We start from the raw sequence: 12,082 nt of genomic DNA, 5'->3' as shown, positions 1-12,082 counted from the left end.
CAGGTCCTCAAGGAATCAATTCTGAACCACTTAGAGGAGAGGAAAGTGATCAGGAACAGTCAGCATGGATTCACCAAGGGCAAGTCATGCCTGACTAATCTAATTGCCTTCTATGACGAGATAACTGGCTCTGTGGATGAAGGGAAAGCGGTGGACGTATTGTTCCTTGACTTTAGCACAGCTTTTGACACGGTCTCCCACAGTATTCTTGTCAGCAAGTTAAAGAAGTATGGGCTGGATGAATGGACTATAAGGTGGATAGAAAGCTGGCTAGATTGTCGGGCTCAACGGCTCCATGTCTAGTTGGCAGCCGGTATCAAGTGGAGTGCCCCAGGGGTCGGTCCTGGGGCCGTTTTTGTTCAATATCTTCATAAATGATCTGGAGGATGGTGTGGATTACACCCTCAGCAAGTTTGCAGATGACACTAAACTGGGAGGAGTGGTAGATACGCTGTAGGGTAGGGATAGGATAGGATACAGAGGGACCTAGACAAATTGGAGGATTGGGCCAAAAGAAATCTGATGAGGTTCAACAAGGACAAGTGCAGAGTCCTGCACTTAGGACGGAAGAATCCCATGCACCGCTACAGACTAGGGACCGAATGGCTCGGCAGCAGTCCTGCAGAAAAGGACCTAGGGGTTACAGTGGACGAGAAGTTGAATATGAGTCAGCAGTGTGCCCTTGTTGCCAAGAAGGCCAATGGCATTTTGGGATGTATAAGTAGGGGCATTGCCAGCAGATTGAGGGACGTGATCGTTCCCCTCTATTTGACATTGGTGAGGCCTCATCTGGAGTACTGTGTCCAGTTTTGGGCCCTACACTACAAGAAGGATGTGGAAAAATTGGAAAGAGTCCAGCGGAGGGCAACAAAAATGATTAGGGGACTGGAACACATGACTTATGAGGAGAGGCTGAGGGAACTGGGGATATTTAGTCTTCAGAAGAGAAGAATGAAGGGGGATTTGATAGCTGCTTTCAACTACCTGAAATGGGGTTCCAAAGAGGATGGCTCTAGACTGTTCTCAGTGGTGGCAAATGACAGAACAAGGAGTAATGGTCTCAAGTTACAGTGGGGGAGATTTAGGTTGGATATTAGGAAAAACTTTTTCACTAGGAGGGTGGTGAAACACTGGAATGTGATAACCACCATTGATCTGTGGTTATCGCAGCCCAGGAATAGTGAAATGGGCATAGGCAGTGACCAAAGTTGTGGGATGGGGTATTTGTTTGCGGTAGAGGTGTGGAGAGGTCATGCATACCCTCTACCAATACTTCAAAATTGTGGCTTAGATGTAGATGGACGGTTGGACGAGGCCTGGTTCTGCGGAGCTTGTAGTCTCTGAGCTCGTTGTTTGCGTCTGTTCTCAGCAAAGTATCGTGGTTGTTGACAGTTAAACAAGGCGTCTCATGGCCTCTGGTGTGGTGTAAAGTGTGGACATTTGTCAGGCGGTGGGTGTATGCCTAGTATACTCTGCGTCGCTCCGGAGTCCTTCACGGTATGAAGGACATCGTCTGTTTGAGACGAGAATAGTTTATCCCTATCGAAGTGGAGGTCCTCTTCTTTTAGCTGTAGTTCTTTCGGAATTCCTGAAGCTGGCAACCATGATGCTCTTCTCATAACCACAGTTGTTGCAGTTGTTCGGGCAGCTGTGTCCACTACATCCATTGAGGCTTGTGGCGCTGTGCGGGCTATTAACTGACCCTCATTGACAATGGCATCGCGTTGAGGACGTTTATGCTTGGGGAGGTCCTCCACGAGCGCTTGTATTTTACTATAGTTAGAGTAGTCGTAATTTGCTAGTAGAGCAGAATAGTTGGCAAGTCTAAGCAGAAGGGTGGCTGACGAGTAAACTTTCCACCCAAAGAGGTCCAGTCTCTTGTGTTCTTTATCTTGTGGTGTGGAGCAGAAATGAGGCTATTTACTGCGCTGACTGGCAGCCTCTACTACCAGAGAACAGGCTTGAGGGTATGAAAACAAAAATTCCATGCCTTTGGCTGGAACAAAGTATTTCCTGTCAGCCCTTTTGTTGATGGGTGGTGCAGATGCTGGTGTTTGCCATATTACCTCCGCAGGCTCCATTATAGCCTCATCCATGGGGAGGACGACCTTGGTCAATGATGCCACCTGTAAGATTAACAATTTATCTTGTTTCTTCTGCACCTCATGTAAGGCAATTTCTTGGCTGTTTGCTACTCTTTTGAAGAGTTCTTGGAACTGTTTCAGGTCATCTGGTGTCGTAGGGGTAGATGGCGTCCCAGCTTCGTTTGGTGTGAAAGATGAGTGTAGGGCAAGTGGTGAATCATCCAGGTCTGCCTGTGATAGTATCTCTTCCTCTTCTATTTCTGTGTCAGGGGGGTCAGAGGTTTCTCTATGTGGTAATGATGGGTGTACTCTGAATCCTCTTCTGGTTCGGGAAGGGGGATCAGAATATGAGTTCTGGTATGTGGCCCAAGGACCCTGTCAAGGTTCCTTCCTCACTCTGAACTCTAGGATACAGATGTGGGGACCTGCATGAAAGACCCCCTAAGCTTATTCTTACCAGCTAAGGTTAAAAACGTCCCTAAGGTACAAATTTGCCTTGTCCTTGAACCCTATGCTGCCACTACCAAGCGTGTTAAACAAAGAACAGGGAAAGAGCCCACTTGGAGACGTCTTCCCACAAAATCAGAGAATCATAGAATATCAGGGTTGGAAGGGACCTCAGGAGGTCATCTAGTCTAACCCCCTGCTCAAAGCAGGACCAATCCCCAACTAAATCATCCCAGCCAGGGCTTTCTCAAGCCTGACCTTAAAAACTTCTAAGGAAGGAGATTCTACCACCTCCCTAGGTAACTCATTCCAGTGTTTCACCACCCTCCTAGGGAAAAAGTTTTTCCTAATATCCAACCTAAACCTCCCGCACTGCAACTTGAGACCATTACTCCTTGTCCTGTCATCTTCTACCACTGAGAATAGTCTAGAACCATCCTCTTTGGAACCACCTCTCAGGTAGTTGAAAGCAGCTATCAAATCCCCCCTCATTCTTCTCTTCTGAAGACTAAACAATCCCAGTTCCCTCAGCCTCTCCTCATAACTCATGTGTTCCAGACCCCTAATCATTTTTGTTGCCCTTCGCTGGACTCTCTCCAATTTATCCACATCCTTCTTGAAGTGTGGGGCCCAAAACTGGACACAGTATTCCAGATGAGGCCTCACCAATGTCGAATAGAGGGGAACGATCACGTCCCTCGATCTGCTGGGAATGCCCCTACTTATACACCCCAAAATGCCATTGGCCTTCTTGGCAACAAGGGCACACTGTTGACTCATATCCAGCTTCTCGTCCACTGTAACCCCTACGTCCTTTTCCGCAGAACTGCTGCCTAGCCATTCGGTCCCTAGTTTGTAGCGGTGCATGGGATTCTTCCGTCCTAAGTGCAGGACCTTGCACTTATCCTTGTTGAACCTCATCAGATTTCTTTTGGCCCAATCCTCCAATTTGTCTAGGTCCCTCTGTATCCTATCCCTGCCCTCCAGCGTATCTACCACTCCTCCTAGTTTAGTATCATCCGCAAATTTGCTGAGAGTGCAATCCACACCATCCTCCAGATCATTTATGAAGACATTGAACAAAACCGGCCCCAGCACCGACCCTTGGGGCACTCCACTTGATACCGGCTGCCAACTAGACATGGAGCCATTGATCACTACCCGTTGAGCCCGACAATCTAGCCAACTTTCTACCCACCTTATAGTGCATTCATCCAGCCCATACTTCCTTAACTTGCTGACAAGAATACTGTGGGAAACCGTGTCAAAAGCTTTGCTAAAGTCAAGAAACAATACGTCCACTGCTTTCCCTTCATCCACAGAACCAGTAATCTCATCAAGGAAGGCGATTAGATTAGTCAGGCATGACCTTCCCTTGGTGAATCAATATCCCCCCAAGCCCTACACCCCCTTTCCTGGGGAAAGCTTGATAAAAATCCTCACCAATTTGCATAGGTGAACACAGACCCAAACCCTTGGATCTTAAGAACAATGAAAAATCAATCAGGTTCTTAAAAGAAGAATCTTAATTAAAGAAAAGATAAAAAAATCACCTCTGTAAAATCAGGATGGTAAATACCTTACAGATTCAAAACATAGAGAATCCCTCTAGGCAAAACCTTAAGCTACAAAAAGACACAAAAACAGGAATATACACTCAATTCAGCACAGTGTATTTTACCAGCCAATAAACAAAAGGAAATCTAACGCATTTCTAGCTAGATTACTTACTAACTTAACAGAGTTTCTGAGACTGCATTCCTGATCTGTTCCCGGCAAAAGCATCAAACAGACAGACAGACCCTTTGTTTCTCCCCCTCCAGCTTTGAAAGTATCTTGTCTCCTCATTGGTCATTTTAGTCAGGTGCTAGCGAGGTTATCTTAGCTTCTTAATCCTTTACAGGTGAAAGGGTTTTGCCTCTGGCCAGGAGGGATTTTATAGCACTGTATACAGAAAGGTGGTTACCCTTCCCTTTATATTTATGACAGACCCCCCTTGTGGCCATTACATGGGGTAAGGTGTGTAACAAGGCTGGTTCTGGCGGGACCCAACTGAGAGTGCCAATTCAGGACAAATTGCTTAAAGCAGGGCAGTTACAGCCCAAGGCTGGGGTTTCTATGCCCATCAAGGCAAACCAAACCAGCCAAACAGAGAAGACTTTGGTTTTACAGCACTGGCTAACCACAAGTCACACAAGCAATTCCCTTAGACACTCCAGTTTCCCAGTATCACCACCAGTGCCACTCCTTATGGGGATGAATGGTTAAAAAAAGAGGTTCCCTCGACCCCAAAGGGCCAAGCCCCAGACCCAGGTCAATATATAAATCAGACCTTACCCACAAATCACGCTGTTGCCAATCCTTTAGAATCTAAAATCTAAAGGTTTATTCATAAAAGGAAAAAGATAGAGATGAGTGCTAGAATTGGTTAAATGGAATCAATTACATACAGGAATGGCAAAGTTCTTGGTTCGAGCTTGCAGCAGTGATGGAATAAAGTGCAGGTTCAAATCAAGTCTCTGGAGTACATCCGCAGCTGGGATGGGTCATTCAGTCCTTGGTGCAAAGCTTCAGCGTAGCAAAGTCCCTCCAGAGGTAAGAAGCAGGATTGAAGACCAGCTGGAGGAGCTGCAGCAGCTTTTTATACTCTCTTGCCATGTGGTCTTTCTTTCTTTGTCCCAAGGACAAGCTGTCCACCACATGGCCTGGAAAACCCTCAGAGTTCTGTCCATCGGCAGGTCCCTGCATACCTTGCTGAGTCACGAGGCATGTCTGCCTTCTCTCATTGGGTCACTTGTATAGCTGATGGTCCTTAATGGGCCATCAAACAGGCTAGGCAGAGCTGACACCAACTTGTCTGGGGTGTCACCCAGAAGCATAGCATAAGTTTGGAATACAGACAGTATAGAGCCAATACTTATATCTTTAAATACAAAATGATACATGCAAACAGATAGCATAATCCTAACCAGCAAACCATAACCTCATCTTAGACACCTTATTTGACCCCCTTTATACAATATTTGGTGCCACTACAGGACCTTGGTTGCAACAATGTTCTATACGGTCCCAGTTCAAGTCAATAATGTCACAAGGTGGTAATGGGTAAGGCCAGTGCTGCGCATAGCAGGGCTGTGAATGCTTGGAGCGATGAGTCTTAGGCTTCATAGTGTTCCATGTAGGTCTCATCTGTGATGGGGATGAACACAGAGAAGCGGTTGTCCTGCACGTCTCCTTCCTCACCACTATGCATGGAGATCGGTGCAGGAGATGAAGGATAGTACCATGCTATGTAGCTCGGGGAGTGTTCGGTTTTGAGCAGTGGTGACTGTGGTGCAGAAGAAACTGCTATGTCAGTATGATGTAGCAGTTGCATTGGTCCCGCCTCGGGGTTGCAGTCAACCATTTGAGCCCTGACCAGTGCCGGATTCAGTTTGTTAGCCGACATCAAGTCTGGAGCTGGTGCCAGTGGTGGCAGCATTGATTGCATTGCCGCTGCCTGTGTTGCATGCCACACTGGGATAGTCAGTGCCATGGAGGAGACTTGACGTCTCAACTCCGGTGCTGCATTTTGGGGCTTGGCAGAGGTCCGCTGACAGATGGTGCTGGAGGAGCCCAGTGCCTTATAAGTGCTCTTTCTGGATGAGTGGAGCACTGAGGGTAAAGACCTTGCTGGAGAAGCTCTCTTTTTGTGAAAGTTCCTTGGAGAGGTCGAGGCTCGCCTCCTGATAGTTTTGGAAGTCGGAACCTTATCGTAGCTTAGGAATCTCGGTTTATGAGACTCCCTGGAGAACGTCTCTTGCAGCGGTTGGAGGGATTTCTCCATCAGAAGCATTTTCAAATGGAGATCCCTATTACGTCTTGCTCTTGACTTCAAATTGCTGCAGTGTATGCATTTCTTGGAGATATGAGTTTATCCCAGACACTGTATGCAGGATGCGTGGCTGTCAGAGACCAGCATTGGTTCATGGCAGGAGTCACATTTTTTAAACCCTGTTGAGCCCAGCATGACTTCAGTTAAGCCTCTCCCCTGCTCAATAGATGAGGGTGGGAGTTAATTGAAGTGGTAAACCGTAGAGCTATTCCTAAACGGACAACTAAGTAAAGAATTTGTTGTTGTTGAAGAAGAAAAACCTGTAAGAGGAACTAAAAAAACTATGTAAACTATATACAGACTGGTTTCAGAGTAGCAGCCGTGTAGTCTGTATCCGTAAAAAGAAAAGGAGTACTTGTGGCAACTTAGAGACTAACAAATTTATTTGAGCATAAGCTTTCGTGGGTTACAGCTCACTTCATCGGATGTATTCAGTGGAAAATACAGTGGGGTGATTTATATACACAGAGAACATGAAACAATGGGTGTTACCATACAGACTGTAACAAGAGTGATCAGGAAAGGCGAGCTATTACCAGGAGGAGAGCGGTGGGGGCGGGGGGAAGAGGCGGGGGAACCTTTTGTAGTGATAATCAAGGTGAGCCATTTCCACCACTCTACAAGAACAGTAGAAGGGGAAATAAACAAGGGGAAATAGTTTTACTTTGTGTAATGACACATCCACTCCCAGTCTTTATTCAAGCTTAAGTTAATTGTATCCAGTTTGCAAATTAATTCCAATTCAGCAGTCTCTCATTGGAGTCTGTTTTTGAAGTTTTTTTGTTGAAGAATTGCCACTTTTAGGTCTGTAAGCAAGTGACCAAAGAGATTGAAGTGTTCTCCGACTGGTTTTTTAATGTTATAATTCTTGACATTTGATTTGTGTCCATTTATTCTTTTACGTAGAGATTGTCCAGTCCGGCCAATGTACATGATGGCATATATCACACTGATAGATGTGCAGGTGAACGAGCCTCTGATAGTGTGGCTGATGTGATTAGGCCCTATGATGGTGTCCCCTGAATAGATATGTGGACACAGTTGGCAACGGGCTTTGTTGCAAAGATAGGTTCCTGGGTTAGTGTTTCTGTTGTGTGGTGTGTGGTTGCTGGTGAGTATTTGCTTCAGGTTGGGGGGCTGTCTGTAAGCAAGGACTGGCCTGTCTCCCAAGATCTGTGAGAGTGATGGGTCATCCTTCAGGATAGGTTGTAGATCCTTGATGATGCATTGGAGAGGTTTTAGTTGGGGGCTGAAGGTGATGGCTAGTGGTGTTCTGTTATTTTCTTTGTTGGGCCTGTCCTGTAGTAGGTAACTTCTGGGTTCCTCAGTTCTCGTCCTCAGTTCTCGTCCCCTAATCTACTTGATGAAGATGCCCACCTTGATTATCTCTACAAAAGGTTCCCCCGCCTCTTCCCTCACCCCCTTCCTGCTGGTAATAGCTCACCTTTCCTGATCACTCTTGTTACAGTCTGTATGGTAACACCCATTGTTTCATGTTCTCTGTGTATACAAATCTCCCCACTGTATTTTCCACTGAATGCATCCGATGAAGTGAGCTGTAGCTCACGAAAGCTTATGCTCAAATAAATTTGTTAGTCTCTAAGGTGCCACAAGTACTCCTTTTCTATATACAGACTAATACTAATGAAACTATGCAACTAAGTATAGATTAATAAGAAGTTCTTATGTAACTTTAACTCCCCCCCCCCGCCCCCGAATGTATCAAAGAGAGTACTGCCGCGGAGCTCAATCTGCAGCCAAGGTCAGTTGAGAAGGAACTGAGGTGACGGTCGGGGGTGCACGCACTACAGGAGGCGCCAACAGCTGCACGAGACAGCTCCTGTGCACGCCCTTCTCCCGACTGAGTACTGCTGCGAAAAATCTCCAGCACAGGGATGCACTGACATCTAGAGTGGAGCACCCACAGGGACACCACTCGAAGAAGAACCTGCATCATGTGATGCCGTACCTGTCCCATGAGGCATTGCAAACCGTTCCCAAAGCACCCTGCAGGCAATTGCACAGTAGGATAGCTACAGGTGCATTGCTCTTTGTGTCAATGCAAGAGCTGTTAGCAAGGATGCACTCTCCTGACACCAGGAGCTAGTGTGGACACGCAACAGCGGTTTTAAAGTGGCATAACTTTTGCCGACAAAACTTTGTAGTGTAGACAAGGGCTAAGTATGGCCTACATTCTTTGTTCCTAGATGTATACATTTATATTTAGCTACATTAAAACTCATACTGTTTACCTGCCCCCAGTTTACCAAGAGACTGAGATCACCCTGAATCAGTGACCTGTCCTCTTCGTTAATTACTACGCCCCCAATTTTTGGTTCATCTGAAGACTTTATCAGCAATAATTTTATGTTTTCTTCCAGGTCATTGATAACTATGTTAAATAGGATACCTTCTAGAGAGCCCAACCTCACTTAAGAAGTGGCCCCCCAGGAGCACATCTCTCCCACCCATACCCCCATGGGCCCTGGATCACACACCATCTCTTTCACTCACATGAGACAGAGTGCCATTTTGTACCCTAAAAAGTACTTACCTTCCCTGCATAGTGAATGATGCTGAACCCTAGCACACGGCCCCTACATGGCTGGAAGTGTGAGTTCCCCTTGAAGGTGCTGTTCAGTTTATCCACAAAGGTTTTATCAGTCGCCTGCAACACAAGAGATTTGATAGTAAAATCCCACAAAATGAGAAATTAATAGTTATTATTTATACAGCATCTCCATTCCCACCAAGACACTGGGCAGGGATCTACAACTGACTAGAAACACATTTCAATACAATACAAATACAATAAAAGCCACCCTAAAAGCTGAGACAGTGATGAAGAGAATTCTTGTCCATGCAGCAACTCCCTCTACCAACAGCTACTTAGCCTTTCTGCAAATGCCCATACTGTAAATCCACCCACTAGCTTCCCAGATTGGCATCCACCCACATTTGAACAAAGAGATGTGTCGGATTCTCCATCAATTGAAGTCTTTAAATCAAGATTTAATGGATCTTTTAGGAAGAGACTCACACAATCTCAGTCACAAGTTACTAGGCTCAGTGAAGGAGTTACTGGGTGAAATTCTGTGGCCTGTGTTATGCAGCAGGTCCTTTCAGTTTGTCTATTATGTGTTGCACAGAGATGATGCCATATCCCAGGTACAGCTACAATATTTCAAAGTGAAACTATATGAATGGTGGAATCTTCATTCTTAGAGGTTTTTAGGGCCTGGCTTGACTCCTGGGTTGATTTTGTTGGGGTTGGTTCTGCTTTGACCTCCTGAGGTCTCTTCCAACCCTAATCTTCTATGATTCTATGGGTCTAATGTTCCTCTCTGACTTACAGATCTTTGAACTCTAAATGGCATAACGAAAGAGGCAAAGACCCTGATTCTGCAAACACTTATACACATATTTAACTTTACACACGAGTGGTCCCATTGAAATCAAGTGGGCTATCTGTATGATCAAGACCTAAAGCAAATTTGTGGGAATTAAAAAAAAAAAATAAAATAAAATAAAAAATCTAATAGGCTTGGTACATTGTGAGGAAGGATAAAAATCTACCAGGTCAGCTGGAGAATACTAAAACTCCTTAAAGTGCTCAGGGTGTAATTCCTTTGGGGGAAAAATGCAAAGAGCAGCAGCAGCCAACATGACTTCACAGGGAGCTAGCTTCAAAGATTTGGGGAATGTAATCGAATAATGCCAAAAGTAAATGGAAATCAGCATAAAAATGTATCACTCTTCGGTAAGGAAATGTTTCACTTGCTGTTACTTCAAGTATCAGGCAAGATGCTATAGGATTATCCGTGAAAATGATATTTCTTTGCGTTTGGTTTGTTCACTTTGTACGCTTAGCATCTACACTGATATTTTTTGACATTCTCCACTATCACTCAAGTCCCAGCTCTACTGATAGGTACAGAAATGCTGGGCTGGGACGGTATGCTTCTGTCCCGAGTAAGTAGGTCAGCTGACAATGGGATGCAGAGGTGAGAATGAGTGGACAGCTGGAGTAACACAGGGAACCAGAATTGCCTTGACCATATTGGTATCACCAGGATGACTTTTGCCTTGCCTTGCCCGACCTTTACCAGCACTTTCAGCAGCTGGGGAATTGGAAGAAATGTGTATATCAGATGATCCAATCATTTAAGCAGGAAGGCATCTCTGGTTGAATTTGGGCCTCAAGCATCCCTGGAACAGTATCTCTGACAATCCCTGTTTTCGCTTGATGGAGACAGATCCCTGAACAGAAGACCCCAATGAAAGAATATATTCTGTGTCACCTGGTCTTGTAGTTCCCACTCATGGTCCCCAGAAAAATGCCTGCTAAGCCTGTCAGCTAACATGGTTTGTTTCCCCGTACGTGAACCGCAGACAGTGCGATGTGATGGTGAATGAGCCAGTTCCAGAGGTTGTCACTTCTGTGCTCAAGTGAGAGGATCTTGCTTTGCCCTACTTGTTGATATAGCAGACAGCTTTCATATTGTCTGACAATCTGCATGTGCTGATTCTAGATCAGAAGCAAGCAGCGTTTTCATGATTCATACACAACTTTCAGTTCTAGCATGTTGATAATGTGTCTCAATGGGGACAAAGTGCCCTGAGCTACACGGCCCTTTATATGGGCTTCTCATCCCAACAGAAATGTCACCTTTTTTTTTTTACTGGAAAAGAAGGGGGTTAATAGGATTCCCATACAAATGTTCTGTCTCTCCTTCCACCAGTTCAGTGAGTGGAGATTTCACCAACGTACCATGATCAACATGTCTAGACTGTGTTGGCCTGGTGCGTACGCCTGCTTGAGCCATGCCTGAATGCAATGTAGATGAGTCTCACAAACAGGGTTACATGTGTGAATGATGCCATGTGTCCCAAGCAAACAAGGCAAAATTGCACATGTCTGAGGGGTTGCTGGAGGTGATAGATCAAGCTGTGTGTAATTTGGAATCTCTCGAGAAGACAGTATGTTCACTCTGTGGTGAGCTCCAATCTTGCCACAATAATTCTAAAGTCCATAGGGTTAAAGTGGCCTTTTCTGTGTTTAAGCTGAGATCATAGAATCATAGAATATCAGGGTTGGAAGGGACCCCAGAAGGTCATCTAGTCCAACCCCCTGCTCGAAGCAGGACCAATTCCCAGTTAAATCATCCCAGCCAGGGCTTTGTCAAGCCTGACCTTAAAAACCTCTAAGGAAGGAGATTCTACCACCTCCCTAGGTAACGCATTCCAGTGTTTCACCACCCTCCTAGTGAAAAAGTTTTTCCTAATATCCAATCTAAACCTCCCCCACTGCAACTTGAAATGTACTTGAGATGTTGGAATAAGAGCCTCAGGGTGCACGTGGACTCTTGCACTAACTGTTATGTTCAACTTTTGATTAACCAGTCAAAGTAAGGAAATATTGATACACCTTGACCTTGTAGATGGGTTGCCACTACAGCCAGAACCTTTGTAAATACTCTTGTTGCAATCAAAAGGAGGTGACCAGCCCTCTGTGGAGAAAGAAGTGGTTCAGGACTATTTAGAAAAGCTGGATGAGCACAAGTCCATAGGGCCGGATCCGCTGCATCCAAGAGTGCTAAAGGAGTTGGTGGATGTGATTGCAGAGCCATTGGCCATTATCTTTGAAAACTCATGGTGATCGGGGGAGGTCCCAGAT

General features: G+C 45.5%; 1 protein-coding gene across 5 annotated transcripts in view; it reads right to left on the bottom strand.

The window, feature by feature from the left end:
• Nucleotides 1-12,082, bottom strand: part of LOC140911037 (myosin-IIIb) — a 154,414-nt gene that overhangs the window by 112,343 nt on the left and 29,989 nt on the right. For all 5 annotated transcript variants that reach the window (XR_013635754.1, XR_013635755.1, XR_013635756.1 and 2 more), the window contains exon 13: nucleotides 8,960-9,073. Coding sequence is in view for 2 of the 5 variants with exons in the window: in XM_078852684.1 (XP_078708810.1) it covers nucleotides 8,960-9,073 (114 nt within the window). In the remaining 3 variants the exon portion in view is untranslated. The remainder of the gene's footprint in view (nucleotides 1-8,959; nucleotides 9,074-12,082) is intronic.

This window comes from Lepidochelys kempii, chromosome 5 (genome assembly GCF_965140285.1).
Source record: "Lepidochelys kempii isolate rLepKem1 chromosome 5, rLepKem1.hap1, whole genome shotgun sequence".
Taxonomy (NCBI): Eukaryota; Metazoa; Chordata; order Testudines; family Cheloniidae; genus Lepidochelys; species Lepidochelys kempii.
The sequence above is the reverse complement of the archived record's forward strand: the minus strand, read 5'-3'. Positions and strand labels throughout refer to the sequence as shown.